We start from the raw sequence: 17,960 nt of genomic DNA on the forward strand, positions 1-17,960 counted from the left end.
TCAAACAGGGATAAAATAAAAGTAACAAATGTGGAGTACAGCGTAGGCAAACACTTTAATGAATGAACTAGTCATACATCGTAGAAAATATTTTTTTTAATTTTCATTTCTTCAACATTTGTCCTACATCGTACACACGCACATGCTATTTCTTCACATCAACACTTGTACATCGTAGACAAGATAAATGTTCTTTAAATAACTTTCCAACTTTCTAATCTAAAATTAAATAACAATTAATTATACAAGAATAACAGTGAAGTGTTGTGTTCACTTCACACCCTTTGGAAAAAAAGACGAGTTATTAAGGTAAGGATCAGTAAATAACCAGTCCATAGATTTAAAAAAAAATTAGAACTCAATTAGATATTGAAAATACTCATCAAACAATGTAAACAAAAGTATATGTCACCGACTTCGTTTTCGTGAAAAAGCCATTTTTATTATGATTCAACATTGTACTAAATTACATTGAATATATAGGGGAAACAATCTATATTTTTCTTCTACAATTTTCGGTTCCCGGTATAAATTACGTGTACCACTCCATAGAATTTTGTTTAAAATTTATATTTTCTTCCATTTCGTCTTACGAATTAGATGATGTTAAAAAAGAATATGGTCACCGACTTCGTTTTCCCTGTAGAAGCGACGCAAACTCAACATTTTGGCAAATAAAAACATCAAAATTCGTGACGTCGTAATTCTTTTTACATACCGTCAAGTTATCATGCTAATAATTTCCAACGTTCTTCGTGTTGATTATGCACGATGATTATGTGTTTCGTATTGATAGATTCTTTTTATCATAAGAGTCTGGATAATTGTCATTAATTTTTATTTTGTATTACCAGTATTCTTTATTATTTATATTCAAGCACCCCATTATACTCTTCTTCGTTTTTTCTTTGCCTTTTATTCTGCAATTTTATTGAAAGTATGCATGTGGTCAGTGTTTTGATCTTTATTAATATTTGCTCTAATGGGAGATAGTTGAACTGTGTCATTTTTTGGGTAACCAATTCATTAATCTTTTAGACTATCTTGTAGGTCATCTGTTTGCATTTTTCCTCCGTTCCGATATATGATTTGGTGACTTTTTGAAAACACGGTTACTTTAGCAGCGGCACATGTTATAGCTTTTTTTTTTGGTACTATATCACGACAGAACGTGTTCCGTCTATATACTCCTGCTTAACAAACGCATATATAAACAAACATTATATCTATGCTTCTAAAAGTTATTGAAAGAGTGTCGTGTGGTTATTTATACATCTGCAAGTTAATAAGTAAAACACGCAGACAAACTGACATCTTTGTTAATATCCTTTTTGTTCTGTATAAAATTTATTGTATAATAGTCTACAAAAACCTTAACTAAATGGTTATTGTTCCAGAAGTGGACATAAGTATGCTCGAAGTATATATAGAATCAGTACATGATACACAACATTTGACAAAAAGGGGGGTAGTAATAACAGGAAACATAATTAAACTAAGGCTTTGATCGATAAAAACTTCAACAAAACTGGAAGTTACATAAGGGGAACAGGAAAATAAGAATATATAAGATCACTTACAACAACCTTTGAATTGACCAGTGATTTTTTTTTTATTTATTACTGACCAGCTACACTGAGATAATCCAACGAGTTTTAAGGGTCCATATAAAGTGTAGACCTAAATGTTCTTTATCTTTAATTATAACGCTTGTTCTGTAAAGTCATCATAATCGATTTTTTTAAATTCTTCTATCAATAAATGATTTTTTATTTCTGTACATGGTTCTTGTCTGTGTCTACACTATTGTATTAAAATATTATCTTATTTTCCGTTGTAATTCTTTATAATTTTGCAAACTGTTTTGTTCAATTTTTACATTCGCCAGTATCCTCTATTCTGCAGCTCTCTTTGAGATCTTATTATATGTTACAATACATGTGCTTCTCTCTATGATTTTCGCTTTCTCTCAAGACATTGTACGGTCTTTGTAGTACAGTGTATTATACAGAAGATACATCGTGTAAACAATTTACATCGAAACAAAACATACGGATGTTGAGATATTACATAACAACAGATGTACATTTTTATGTTTATTATGCGTACAAAAATAATCCCCCCCCCAAAAAAATTTTTTAGAAAAAAACCCATCCCCAACAACAACAAAAAACAATCGCACACAGACTGAGACATGCATTGAAATGTGGTGTTTTGTTATTTAGTCCGTCTACGCAAATGAGGGGGAAGGACCTTTATCGAGACTCCGGGATAGGGTGTTTTTATTCACCAGTTCTCGGAATAGGTCCTTTCGGGATCCGGAAATGGAATTCTTTTTTTCGAATTTCGGGATGGCGGGAATAAAATTCCTATAAATTCGGGACTCCTGGTTTTTTTAATTTTAAGTCCGGAATTTCAGGATCAGGACTCCTCTTACAACCCCCCCCCCCAAACCACACAAATGCATATCGATCAACAGATATCTTTTCCATTTTAATTTTCGTTTGGCCTTGTGTTGTTGTCTGGTTGCTGTCTTTTTGAAGAACTGACTACTTACGGGGTTTACATTTTACTTTAGGTACTGAAAGTCTGTGACACTGTGCATATTTGTTTTAGTAGATATATAGTAGTGGTATGATATAGAGATATAATATCGGTCTCGGCCTTCCAGTTTCATGAGTGAAATAGAATTGAGAACAGTTCTATTATATATTTGAGATGCTATTTTCAGGGAATATTTGTATTTTTTATTTGGTTAATTTTTATCTATATATATAACAATTTCCTTTGAGGAGACAACCATACGAATCAATACTTCTAAGCCCATACCGCATAGTCAGCTTTAAAAGGCCCCGAAAAGACAATGTAAAACAATTCAAACGAGAAAACTAAATGTCTGTTTTCATATTCATTTCAAAATCCCGTAGCATTTCTTCAAGTTGAGCAAACAAGTTCATCCTTCTAAAAGTTACATTCTTAATTTACCATTATTCTATCGAAAGTCGCTGATTGCAATTATAACATTGCAAAATCTGGTCAAAGGGACGTAATTCATACAAAACATCGCAATATTTCGCGAAATCTGCTACACAGCGTTCATTTACTAATACTTAACCTTAAGGCACGGATGTTTATGTAATAGATTCAAGGACAATAGCCATCTATTGTATGGTGGTCTATAGTATGTTCCTTTAAACAGAGTTATTACATGTTAACATCAGAGAAGGTAAGCTAATTCATTTCTTGAGATCAAAAGGCGAACTATGAAGAATAGGTGAGTCGATGTAGTGTGTGTATTAATTTGTATGTGATGATATAAAAGGTACCTCTGATATGGGGTTATCAAACTGGAGCGTACTAGCAGGTTTGATTAAAGAATTCGCAACCTGTGGATGCTTTTTATCTTTTAATTTAATGCGTGATATAGATCTCGACCAATTTCGATTGATATTTTCTGAAGAAAAAAAATCAGTGTGGTCATAACTATTAATTTGACTATTTTTCTTTGTATAGTACTTACCGGAATCCAAAATCTGAACATTGCCTCAAAGTTATGAATCTCTCCATGATAACCACACATTGTGTATTCGCTATTTTGCATATTCCCAAGGTAATATAAATGTGCAGTTTCACAGATGTCATAAGCTGACTCACAACATAGAACTCTCAATTTATATTCCACTCTTAGTTCATATTTCTGCAATATATCATTGATTTTATCTGATATATTTTTGAAGAGAGTTTGTCCAATTTTTATGGTTTCATTTCCTTGTAAGCATGACTTGTCGTCTTTTGTGTCTGACCAAACCTGAACACATATTGTCATTTTCGACAAACAAAGAACAAATTTCTTTAGGCCGTTGGTATTTTTAAAACAAAAAAGTCCAATTTCATAAAACAGTTTTGGTTGATCAAAGTGAGGATCACGCATACAAAAAACTAATAAGTGATTGTATAAAGCAGGTGGTAAAAAGCTGAACTCTATACAGAGCCACGGTGAACGGAAGCAGTTGCCGCTTTCCTTGAGAATTGTCTCAAAAGAAGATGACTCTTTGTCTATAACACATGGACATATAAATTTTTTGTTGTCCAATTTGTCCTTAACGATGATGTCGAATTTCATCATAACGTTCAGTACGTATCCAAGATTATCAATAAATGCAGGGCCTTTTTGCTTAAACAAATCTGTCAAAATCTCTAATGTTATAACTCCAGTTTGCTTGAATTCCAAGAGTATCTGTTTTTGGTGTGTAGTGACAAACGGGGGAATGTCATCTGCAAAAACAATGCATTTAAATGCGTTTATTAACCAGGTCGGCTTGATTATAACACACTCATTTAAGCTCGTGTCATTGTAGAAGACTACATTGCCAATTTGATGCTGATAGTTTAAAAATAATATCATTTCCTCGTGAGTTATGATAGCGACAAGACCTTCCTTTGCAACTTTCTTAATGGATTGAAGCGTTACAACATTAGACCCTTCTTTTCGTAGTTGCTCTATTCTTCGTTCTAGATTGGTCCATCTGATAGGATAGTCTTCGCCCCAGGCAGGCATTTTTTTGGCAATATCGAAAATTGTTCTCCGTAATTGACTGAAAGTATTCTCAGATGGTTCTATATTTGAAATGAAATGCATTCCTCCACGGACATGGCAATGACGTCGATTAGTTTTTATGGCAGATGCAAACTTATTTTTTACTTCTTTCTTTTCTTTTTCTATATTCTGCAATGAAAGACTGTTATTATAGACTTGTTTATTTCCACTTTGAAATATGTTAAATATAATAGAATTTGGTTTAATATTTGTTCTAATGACGTTTGCTACTTTAATTAATACTAACTACATTTTAATGTACTACCAATGGAATTTCAACGGAACTTATGTTATGATTTGCTTATGGACAGTCTATTTGAAGATGTGTGTGATAATGATGATTACCGTTCTAATTATGATTGATTTCACCTATATACTGGATAAGTTTATCCCAAAACTCCTGTTTATAGATGGACTGGTCTTAAATAAGCGAACGTTTATACCCCGCCCAGTCAAGTGAAATAAATCTAGAAATAGTAAACAATTGAATTTTGATCACCACAAGCATCAAACATAACATAAGGTGAGCATTTGGGTGATATTCGATGAAAGACTCATTTGAATAAGTAACTGTTGAATATTGAAAATGTATTTTGATTAATGATGAAAATCAACATACTGAGATGCGATATGTTATAGTTTACATAAGTTCATATAATAAAATACACATGATACAATAGGTATATGTTGGAGATCAGAGATGGGTGATTAAAATGTAATGGTAATTCAGCGTAATGCATTACAATTTTGCATGTAGTTTAATTGAATGCGTTATTCAGCATTTTGTATGTACATATAATGGTATTTTGATTAATTACAATGAAAAAAAGCATGTTATGCTAAATTACTTTTGAATTACGTATGTATTACATATACTTTTATGGTGTAAATGATAAGAAATTATGTTAATATAAATTGTAAAATAATGTTTATTTTACGAATATATAATATCAAATATATTATATATCAGATACATGCTTTTTAAATACACAAGTCTGTAATTTATTCTAAAGTTTTTATATTAATTATTTGGCAACAGAAATATTTGTTTGATAGTCTGATAATTTAAAAAAAAAATATGAGATAATCATAAAATATTAAGATGATAGTTTTTCTCTTTAATTGTTTTTTTCTTATATTGATAAGTGATTAATCATCTTGTTAAGGTGTAACACCACTAATTCAGGCCCGGCCAGAAAGCACATACCAGAAAGTAGTACATATTTAACACAAAAAAGTTCCAACGCATGGACATAACTTTCAAAATATTTAGAATATTTTTTTAGTTTTGGTATCAAATGAAAGCTGCATGATTGTTGATCATTGCAGAACAATTTTTGACTGATAAATTTGAATAATAAAAAAATGGCATGAAATTTAAAAAGTAGGGTACATTTTGCCTTTTTGTCAGATCGGAAGTACCTGTTTTGGTACATCCGAAGTTCCGGGAACCAGTTCTTTCTTATATGCCATGTAAGGTATGTTGATTTTTTCAGTACAGGACACCAGAAGGTGTTGCTTTGACATGCAATGATTGTAACTTTATTTGAACTTAAGATAAAAGAGCTGTGACCACTCGAAATTGAGGAATTTAACATAGAAAGCAATGGGGCCATTAATTAGTGGTGTACTTCCTATTACAGAGAATCACCAGAAATCCAATTTTTAGAAGTTGTACCTATTCCAATGAAAATAAGTCCAATTTGATGTTAGTAATCATGTTTAATCAACTATTTTTGGTCAACCGTCCTGCTTACTGGAAATTTAAGCTCTTAAATTGGCATACTCAAGTATGTTAGCCTTTTATGGTCATACAGCATGCATGCAGTTAAGACTTTACTCCAAGTTCTTATTTTGCATTTTTTTCTGATTGAAATCAATTAAACAAGTATTTTATGACCTGTTTATGGAACAAAATAGCTCTTGGTCAAAGTAATCTTATGATTTTTCAAGTTTTTTTGTTTTTCTTATGGTAGCCTTTTACAATCAAGGCAAATGGTACATAAAATTGAGAATGGAAATGGGGAATGTGTCAAAGAGACAACAACCCGACCAAATAAAAAACAACAGCAGAGGGTCACCAACAGGTCTTCAATGTAGCGAAAAATTCCCGCACCATACTCATATAAGAATTCTAAAATCTCACTGTACATGCAATTTTGAATCAGTTTAGCAAATTATCTAGCTGAGGGATATATAAATTGCTCTTATTAATCTATGTTTTACCACAGAATTATGGTATATACAAAAAAAGCCCTTTTCCAGTTTCAAGAAAAAAGGGGAGATAATTTCTCATTTATGTCTTAAGTTTAAACTGATATATTTTCATTTAATGAAGAACCTCTAATAAAAATATGACTATTAGTAAGCACATAACTTTCCTAATGCCTGCGTCACACTGTCCCAATTTTTACGCCGATGGCAACACGATTCTGGAAATTTTCAAAATCGGGACTGATCGTATCCAGATCGGGCTATTCGTAGTGCCATCTTTAACCATCGTATAACCATCGGCCACTTTTTCTAGCCTTCGGGGACAACTTCGGGAAGGGTTCTAAATTTTTTAACATGTTAAAAAATCCCCGAAGGTGCGTCCGATGTTGAGGGCTCGTATTGAGTTCGTATCACCATCCTCATAATCGTAATGTCACCGGGAATGCATCTTTGAACATCGTATTGCATTCGTGTTTCCATCGTTTCCATCGGGCAGTTTTGACATTACGATGTCTTCACGAATGAATCACGAAGATACCCGAAGGTCTTACGATGGCAACACGACTTCGTGAAGACCTCGTAATCCCGTCGTGTTGCCATCGAATAAAAGTACGAAGGCGACAAGATGGAACTACGACGGCAATAAATCCAGCTAACTGTAAGTTAATTTTCGAGCTAAAATACATTTAAAGTGCCATGCGCGATATGCACTGGTCAGTCTTATACGACAGTTAAGAAAGACGTTCACAAAACATGGAGCTCATATCATATGATTCTAGTAGAACAAGAAAGGTGACAGCGTTGTTTCTGTTAATTCAAATGGAACAAGAAGAGCAGCTATCACAGGCTCAGGATTTACTTTTACAAATAAAATATTATTTTTTGACCAGAAATTAAATTTACAATATAATATATATTCAATATTGATCAAACAATTTAAAACGCGTGATGCCTTCGGCATATAATTTAAATGCATCGTAAGCTGTACACGACGTCTTTTAGACATCGTATGGCCATCGCGCCATCATCGTAATCCATCGTGTAGGCTTCGGCTGAGATATGAAGCTTAAATACCCGTCCTCGGTTAACCTTCTTATGTCCATCTTTTGCTGTCGTATATAATTTAGGCACCATCGTATAGACTTCGTTATTCATCGTACTTGCTTCGGTCACTTTTTGGTATTTTAACGAGATCGGGACCAACTTCGTACGAACTTACAATTTTCGCATTCGGGTGTCCATCGTATATAAAAATCGGGACAGTGTGACGCGGGCATAATAGAAATTAATAAATAAAACAATAATAGTGAGAATAAAAAAGTATATTGGCCAATGGTAATATCCATATGCAGTTTTCTTTGAATAATCCATATGTTACTACCAGTCCAATTTGAGCTTAAAATTAATAAAATAGTATTTGGACTAAAGCTTCATATGTTTTTTATTGCTTGAAATAGGTCATAGAATGAAATAAAGTAATGCTCAAGTCAATATAGCAAGTTTGGTTGTGTTATAGGTGTAACACCACTAATTCAGGCCCGGCCAGAAAGCACATACCAGAAAGTAGTACATATTTAACACAAAATAGTTCCTACGCATGGACATAACTTTCAAAATATTTAAAACATTTTATTAATTTTGGTATCAAATGAAAGCTGCATGACTGTTGATCATTGCAGAACAATTTTTGACTGATAAATTTAAATAATTGAAAAATGGCATGAAATCTTAAAAGGAGGGTACATTTTGCCTTTTTGTCAGATCGGAAGTACCTGTTTTGGTACATCCGAAGTTCCGGGAACCAGTTCTGTCTTATATGCCATGTAAGGTATGTTGATTTTTTCAGTACAGGACACCAGAAGGTGTTGCTTTGACATGCAATGATTGTCACTTTATTTGAACTTAAGATAAAAGAGATGTGACCACTCGAAATTTAGGAGTTTAACATAGAAAGCAATGGGGCCATTAATTAGTGGTGTACTTTCTTTAAACCAAAAACCCTACGCTAAATATGGTTGAGTAACCTTTCTTCGACAGTTCATCTATACTTTATAATCACTGCACATAATCAAATTAGTTTACACAAAAGGATTATAGTAATAAAAGTTATCAGCTGTAAAACAAAAAAATTAATCAGATTAAAATGTGTAATAAAACAGCCTAGGGATAATGCCACTATCACATGTGTTTTATTTGTCAAATCAGCAAAAAATTGCTAAAATTCTCAATTTATACATTGTTTGTACTAAAAATGATTTTCAATATTGTGACAAGTATACTTTTACATTTTTAATTCATTTATAATGTTTGTATTTAAATTATCTTTTATTAAATGACTTCATTTTTGGGATGTCAAAAACAATAAATGTCTTGGCAAGTTAATATATACAAATTCCCTCTTCTATCAACACATCTTATAGCTAGCCCAGTAGTCAACACGACGGTGTTGACATGAATATCAATAATGTGGTCATTTCATCAAAACTTTGAATTTTTCGAAAAACTAAGGATTTTCTTATCCCAGTCATTTATGACCTTACTCCACACTAAAATTTACGGTTCCTTTGGCACCATCTTACGGTGTTTATATTTTACAACTTGTTCACTATGTCCGTGTGTGTTGTGACGTTTTTGATTTTAACGAACGTAACCTATGTATTACTGGTAAATTATTAAACCAGGGATATCGTTACCATAAATTACTTATACATATACATATTTATAGATCTACAATCTGTCGATACCTGTAACTTGGCATTGCACAAGGTCATGTTTTTCTCTGGCTGTTTATGACGTCTTTACACTAAATCCATTGGATGTTGGATGTGTACGGATTGATAGTTTAGTCTTAGATGCATGATTTTTTTATTAGTAATAAGTGGCTTTGAACTAGCTGTCAGATAACGACGAGTACTCTCATATCTGTTCATTGCGTCTTTTTGTGTCGGGATGTATAAGTACCCGGCCACGTCTACTTGTATGTTTGTCCATCTGATGAGTTAAGCCTTTTTCAACTGATTTTTATAGTTCGTTCTTTTGTTGTACTGTTATACCACTGTCCCAGGTCAGGGGGAGGGTTTGGATTCCGCTAACATGTTTAACCCCGCCACATTATTTATGTATGTGCCTTTCCCAAGTCAGGAGCCTGTAATTCAGTGGTTGTAGTTTGTTTATGTGTTACATATTTGTTTTTCGTTCATTTTTTTAAAATAAATAAGGCCGTTTGTTTTCTCGTTTGAATTGTTTTACATTGTCTTATGGGGGCCTATTATAGCTGATTATGCGGTATGGGATTTGCTCATTGTTGAAGGCCGTACGGTGACCTACATGTATAGTTGTTAATTGCTGTGTCATTTTGGTCTTTTGTGGATAGTTATCGCATTAGCAATCATAACACATCTTCTTTTTTATATTAGCCGTAAGTGACACATTTTTATGGGATTTTGGATCTCAATGCTCTTTAACTTTGTAGTTGTTTGGATTTATAAATATTTTGATATGAGCATCACTGATGAGTCTTGTGTAGACGAAACGCGCGTCTAGCGTACTAAGTTATAATTCTGGTACCTTGAATAACTATCTAGCAATACCTGTCACATCTAAAGACTATTTAGAATTGTCAGCTTAAAAGAATATCTAACACACGCTTTTATATATTGTTTTAAAAAATACGATAAAATGTTATGTGTAATCTAATTAATTATTTTAGTAAAGTAATTGCAATTTAATAAATTACTTCAAAAATAAAACTGCCCAGTGATTCAGAAAAGAAAAAAACCATAAAATGTCATTGCATATAAGAAAACAAACATCCCTGGAAGTTAAGCAATCAAATTTACCCATTTTAAAAACATGTGTAAAAGCTTTAGTAGCTATGTAATCTCAAATTTCAAAAATATTCTATAGAAACCCAAAAAGTAAAAAAAAAAGGTACTTTGGAATCCCCAAAATATAATGTGTATGACCAAGAAATGTTTAATATGACAGCTCTTGTCCATTTGTTTTTGATGCGTTTTGTCATTTGATTTTGACATGTGATTATGGAACTATGGCACTCATATCATATCCTTTCCTTTTTTTTCTTTATTCACAGGTCGTCGAAGATGATATATAAATGTTATCTATATTTGCAAATATAATTATATTTGAATAAACACTCAACCAATGTTTATATGCACATTTATTGTGTTAATGACTTTTTTTTTTTGATTTTGTAACTGAGAATCCAATACAAAAAAACTCAGTGCGAATATTAAATATTGCTCTTCATCTTTTATATAAGCTTTGGATTTCAAATAGTTTGTCCACGAGCATCACTGAAGGGACATGTATGGTCGAAATGTGCATCTGGTGCAGGAAATTTGGTACCGTTAATGTTATTACTACCACTGGGTCTATGCCTCTACTGTTGGACGGTGAGCCCCGAGGGTATCACCAGCCCAGTAGCCAGTACTTCGGTACTGGCATAAGAATACGGGTTTGTTGTGTTATTAAAATTTGCTGTTACAAAATGTAAAAAATCATTATAAATTAAGGAATGTATCTCCCTCATGGAAAGCTCGGATTACTTTCAAGGATTTGGCTATACTTTTTGGACCTTTAGGATTATTGCTCTTCATCTTTTATATAAGCTTTGGATTTCAATTATTTGGCCACGAGCATCACTGAAGAGACATGTATTGTCGAAATGCACATCTGGTGCAGGAAATTTGGTACTGTTAATGTTATTAAATAATTGTTATCATGGTTATATTATACGATCAATAGATATTAAGCAATTCAACGAAACTTTCGAACCTAATACATTGTGTAATTTTTATACCTTTTTTTTATTGGAAATGGAGAATGGGAAATGCAAAAATTGTTGTTCAAATGATTAGCAAAAACAATGATTAGTCAACAGTAACTTAAAACCATCATTCATGTTGGAAACTATGATATTCTACTTGTTCCAGAAATGGAGATTTGAATGCAGACAGAGTAATTTGTAGGATGATAGATACCTGATATTCTACACTTATCATTATAACCAGCATATATAATTGTTTATAAATTGACAAAACTGTAGTAATGTGACAACTCGTGCTATGACAAAGACATTTTTCCTTCACTGATCGCAACATACAATATACATACTTCAAGATGAACATATTTTACAAACATTTTGTTGCAAGCAATTTTATTTGTGTTTACAAACTAAAGGTTTTCTACTCAGTACTGTGGTCGTTACCAATGCCTTTATTGTATGAGTGTGTGTGTTGCCAGGAAATATCGTACGCCAAGCCTTCCGTTTGGTCTCAGAATCATTTAATTGAATTTCTAACACTGATGTGATGCAGGGAGCAAAATAAAGCTGTTTCTCCGACAGACAATGAGAAACCCTACTGAAAACAATACCAAGTGCTCGTTTTTTACTAGAAATACCGTCAATAAATAAAAATAAACCAACACGTTCCATACTGTTAAACATCAGACCATGAAACTCCAATGCGATCTACACTAAGTATGTATCGAAATGAGATATGCTTCATTTTATAAAGTGAAACTTCCTACTATTGTTCATCTTGTTATAATAATTTTATCAAGATACCTTTTAAAGATACCTTGCAAATTGGAAATGCAATTTCATCTTCTATAATTGCGACTGATTTTTATTGAATTGTGTAATCCTTTCATTTATTTTCACACATTGAATTAAATAACCGAGACTTCGAACTATTATACTGATGCTGTTTTCTCTACAAAAGTAGAATTTGTTTGAACACACGTATATGTTTTATTCCAGGTTTGATATTTAGTATATTTTACTGATGGCATAGTTGATATTTGTTTTCACATAAAAAAGACACAGTTAACTTTAACCAGTCGTAAAGTCTGCTTATTTAGTTAACTAGCTGTACAATTTAGAACTGCACCCATCTGTATATAATTATATCATTGAATATAGCAATAGTAAAAAAAACTAATGAACATATACACGTGTAGGGTATAGCTCAATGTGAAACAGTCTAAGAAAACATGTGTTCGATATTATTGATTGTAAACATAAATACTCGTGACATGTGTTTTTGTAAAAAGCGTTTAAAAACACAAGCAAATAGATACATATCCGAAATGTTTTTTCGTTCATATCTTTCCAAACAAAACCTTGTCAAAATTACTAAGCTTCGGTACATAAACGTATTTAATTAATAAAAATATCAAATATAAATCAATTGTTTTAGACGCAACTTTAAACGGTCTTTCCCCTTCAAAACATGATTGATTTATTGATTGGCTAGATGGTTGGTTGGTTGAAAACCTGTATAAACGAGGAATAAAACACATACGATGAGGTCGCTATGAACAAGTTAAAATAGAAAACAGAGAGATAATGGTTCCCCTAATAAACACATTTGACCGAAACTTGCATGATTTAGTGATTGATTAATTGATTAGTAATTTGCATGGCGCTCACTACGTAACACATCGAATTAAACGTTTTCATGCTGGCCAAACGTTGTTGCGTAATTTCGTATGTTCTTTATGCCTTGATAAAAAATATGTTCATGGACTTTGGTTGAGTAATTTAGAAAATATACATAAATACCATGAGCTTTACAAGTTTGAAGTTAGTGTTAGTTAATTTCTTGAATTCATCTATTCAAGGCCATTAACCCCCTCCCCCCCAAAAAAAAATGATGCGTCACATCTTGAAATGTTTTGACATGTTGTGACTTACATTTTGGTTCAACGTCTATTTGATATTGTTCACTTTGTCATTGAGGAGCTGATATAAAGTAAAAGTCATAATGTAAAACATGTTCATGACCTTTGATTTATGAGTTTAACTGTCCCTTTGGTAACTTTCGTCCCTCTTCTTTGACATTTACCTCAATTTTTAAGCTAGGACCAATGGACATCAAATAAAAACAATCAACGGTGGTATCATACTGTTGTCTGTAGTTACGTCACATACAATTTGTAAAGATACCTATCAGATTTCAGATCGCTAAGGTTCCAAATCAGTCAACATTTTATGATGATACAACGAACAAGTACGAAAAACAATTGTGTTATTGTTTTAGTAACGTATGAAGTGCTCATGAGAACCAAAAGTAATTTGGAAAATAACTGTTACAAAAAAAGTCTTCAGTTAAACAAGTGCAAAAACTGTTTCAGGATTCTTGCAAAACCACTATGCACTATCAAAAAATAATTGCCGGAAAACATAATGATAATCAAATCAAAATTGTTAACATAAATAAATAAAGGCAACAGCAGTATACCACTGTTCGACATTCATACACCGACTGAGAAAAAAATAATCCGGATTACTAGTAGAAGATATTAGCAGGCAAAATCGAGGGAATTGTGCAAACGATGATACAAGCATGAAATTTACCACAAAGCATCATTATTATATACTTTTTAAGAAACAACTGCTAGCCATTAAAAAAAATCATTTTTTCAAGATGGCCACGGCCTTTTTCTAAAATGGCTGTTTTTTTCAGTTTGAAAATACTGATTTTTTCTGGAAAACTTTTCTTTTACCTTCTTTTAGTGAAAAGCAGTTATCAGTTTTGGTAGCTACCTTCCTTATATGTGAAGTATTTACTAGAAATTAATATTTGACATATCCAGGGTTTGCACATGCGAGAAAATGTAACAAAATTCATTTAAAACATTTGAACTATTTACTATAAAATTAGGGTTTTGGGATTTTCAATGATATTATGATTTTAATGTTATGATGCACATGTTTAACAACTTTGCGCATGCGCAAATTATTTATAGACATAAAGAGCTATTTGTATGCACAACCAGGGCACACTGGAATAAATCGTAGTTCATCTCATTACTCTAAAAATCGAGGCTCATGTACAGCTGTTTACATTTTGTAAGTAGGTGTAACATCTTTGATGCCACTGTTTAAAAACAATAAAATTGAGAAAGGAAATGGGGAATGTGTCAAAGCGACAACAAAGTCCATTCAGTTACAATGATCAGGTATTCGATGGATAAGGTGTAAAATGTGATTAATACGAGAGAAACATAAAAAGTAAGTCAGATTTTGTACAAACAGTCCATATAAAGCATGATACTGTATTTATTTAGGTCTTGATTGTGTAAATTATTCTCGATCGTGACCGACCTTCTCCGAGATATGACTTCCCTTCTTTAACATCACCCACAGATGGAAATTGATTTTAAAAATGATAATTTCACTGTACGTAAGACCAACAAATATTTTTCTTATAGCATAATTGATCAGGCAAAAAAACCCAGAATAATGCAATTGTGAAGGGCGATGTTGTTGTCATATGTTTAACCGAAGATCCCTTTTGGACATATGGATGGTAGCTGGACCAGAAGTCAATAGACTATCAGATGAATTTGAAAGATCTAGTGGTTTTTCTATAACAGACGAACGACTTAATGAACACTCTGCGAAAACACAAAAGGATATCTTTAAAAAGATCAAAGGCAAACAATACAAAGAACTTTTGAAGCAAAGGCAAAACGAAGGAGAACCTGCTTTTTATAACCTGATCAAAAAGAACAACTTCCTATTATGTCCGTAAAAAAAAACTGTAAACGTTTTTGTTAAAAACAAAGCTAGAGAACATTAAAAGTGATTGCAATATCTTTTCCAGACTTTTATTTCTTGTCACAGTAGACAAATTGACTTGGAATATTTCTTTATCCATAAAAAACAAACTGCTCCTCCATTTTTGTCTCAGGATGTCACTTTAAACAGTGGTATTAAATCGGTGCAAATGGGTATACTTGAAACATTTTGCGATTTGCTGATCCAAATTCTGACGTATTTATCGTTGGTGGGGCAGCATTGGTTAATTCAAGAATATATATATGATGTCATACTGCCAGTATTTAAGAGTAGACATTGTATTTGTTGTTTACTAAATGAATAATTTATAAGGCTAGCTGTGACAAGACACAGGCAAGGTTCTTGTGCTAGACGGAAAGGTGTTCGTTATGGTAGAACACCAGGGTTTGGAGAAGTTTTCTCTGTGAAGATGACAACGAAACAAAATTTTTCAAGTTTCTTGCCGACAGAATTGATTCTTTAGAGACTAATAAAGATGTGTATTTTACTCATAAATAACATGAATAACAACATGAATTTCAACTATACCGGAAATAGACAGTGAGGACCGCGTTATATATAAAAAACTATAAAAAAAACAACCTTAATACCGATTCCTTATTCGAGTTTCCTTTTTAAATAAAATCAGTTAACTTGGTTATTCTTATTAAAAACATTTATTGTTTGTATTTTGTACTAAAATTATACGCACGTCGTTAAAAGTTAATAGACTATCCTGTTGTGAATGCCTATCCAGGATGTAAAAAGGATACTTACCGAGAAGACAATGTTAATTCAAAGTGGGACATGATGCATTAACCATAAACGTAGCTTTATTATGGCGGATGGGGCTGGGTGAGGTGCAAATATTAAAGATCCAAAAACAAGTTAAGATATCATAGAATCCCAAAAAATTTGGATGAAATCAAACAAAGTTTAATTTTGGGTCCGATTGAAAAACTTTTAATTTTTTGTCACGAAACCAGAAGATCCTTGTTTTTATTCCCCGTTATAGCTAGACGGTTTGAACCGTAACCCCTTTAATCAATCTTAGCCTGCATTTTGGGGTATGGGGCAATGTTGAACGCTTTATATACACTGACACACACGTTACTGTCCTGAAACAAGAAAAAATGCTTGTTTGGACCCCTACTTTCTGTTTGGCAAGGATGATTACCACTGAAATTGATGCTACCCTGATTGTTTGTTGGTATGGAACCTTGTGTTACATATTTTTAACGATCCCTACACTTATACAAAAGTCATAGTCTGGTCCCAATCCCTAAACAGTCAAGTTGAGTCATTACCTCCCCCCAATAAAAAAAATACCCCCAAAACAAATCTCAATCCAAGCTACAGATGGGTGCGGTCCTAACCTTGACAAAAGTTAACTTAGAGTTAACTTGTTGACTGCTTTTTAAGTTAACTTGAGAATTTTTAAGCAGACCAGCAAGTTAACTTCGTCTACGGTGGACCAGACCTACAGTCCGCTTTTTTATGACTGCTGCAGACCTATCGACGGGTCTGTTCCAGACCAGACCTGTGGACAAGTCTGCTTTTGACCAGTCCTGAGGACAGGTCTGCCCCAAACCAGACCTGTGGACAGGTCTGCTCCTGACCAGACCTGCGGACAGGTCTGCTTCTGACTAGACCTGTGGACAGGTCTGCTTCTGACCAGACCTGTTGACAGGTCTGCTTCTGACCAGACCTGTGGACAAGTCTGCTATTGACCAGACCTGGGGACATGTCTGCTTATGAAATGTTATCGTTTTTGTGACTTTTCATATCAGACTTGAGCTTTATTAAAATATGTATAAACAACATTCGCATTGTTCTTCCCAAGAAGGCCTCTGATAGCAAATTTCTTTACTCGCTATACTCTACTAGACATTATTAATAACAACACAATTCTTTCTTTTTTTCTTTTTATATATTCTTATAAACATTAGTCAATTACATAGAGCTATCATATTTTTTTAATTGGAAGGCGGATAGAAATTAGGGTTATCCAACGCATCGGAACAACATTCGTATATCATGGGATATCAACATCTTTGTCGACGTTACTTCGTTCCCCGTGTTTTACCTGTCCCTTCATAATTTTTACTTTACGCATTTATTCATGCATGGATATTTCATTGTTATTCTACTTATTTGGATTGGATTTACTATTCTTTTCCCGCAGAATATTCTAACGAAAATTGTACAGTTGTACAGTGTCCGGATATGTACGATGTGGTAAAACTACCAACAATCTCGTCAAATTCGTCAGATTTGTCGAGAGATTTGTACACACCCTAGTGACTGTTCAATATTATGAATACAGAGATGAAACGCTGACATTCTCAATGTATGCGGGAAAAAAAATTGCATTAATTGTTTTCCTTATTGCTTACATTTGCCTTCCTACTAACATGTTCACAGGGGTGCCAGGAGCAGACATAATTAGGCGCCATCCCAACAGCGGTCATTTATTTTATACATTGAATCCAGATATCAAAAATATGGCTGATTTACTATGCGGATATATATAGATTTTTAAATTAAAGTGCACATATG

At 33.0% G+C, this 17,960-nt stretch overlaps 1 protein-coding gene across 1 annotated transcript in view; it reads right to left on the reverse strand.

The window, feature by feature from the left end:
- LOC139503270 (uncharacterized) overlaps positions 1-17,960 on the reverse strand; it is a 101,804-nt gene that overhangs the window by 21,594 nt on the left and 62,250 nt on the right. Inside the window, exon 14 of the mRNA XM_071293030.1 lies at positions 3,521-4,726. Coding sequence (XP_071149131.1) covers positions 3,521-4,726 — 1,206 coding nt within the window. The remainder of the gene's footprint in view (positions 1-3,520; positions 4,727-17,960) is intronic.

This window comes from Mytilus edulis, chromosome 14 (genome assembly GCF_963676685.1).
Source record: "Mytilus edulis chromosome 14, xbMytEdul2.2, whole genome shotgun sequence".
In the NCBI taxonomy this organism is placed as follows: Eukaryota; Metazoa; Mollusca; class Bivalvia; order Mytilida; family Mytilidae; genus Mytilus; species Mytilus edulis.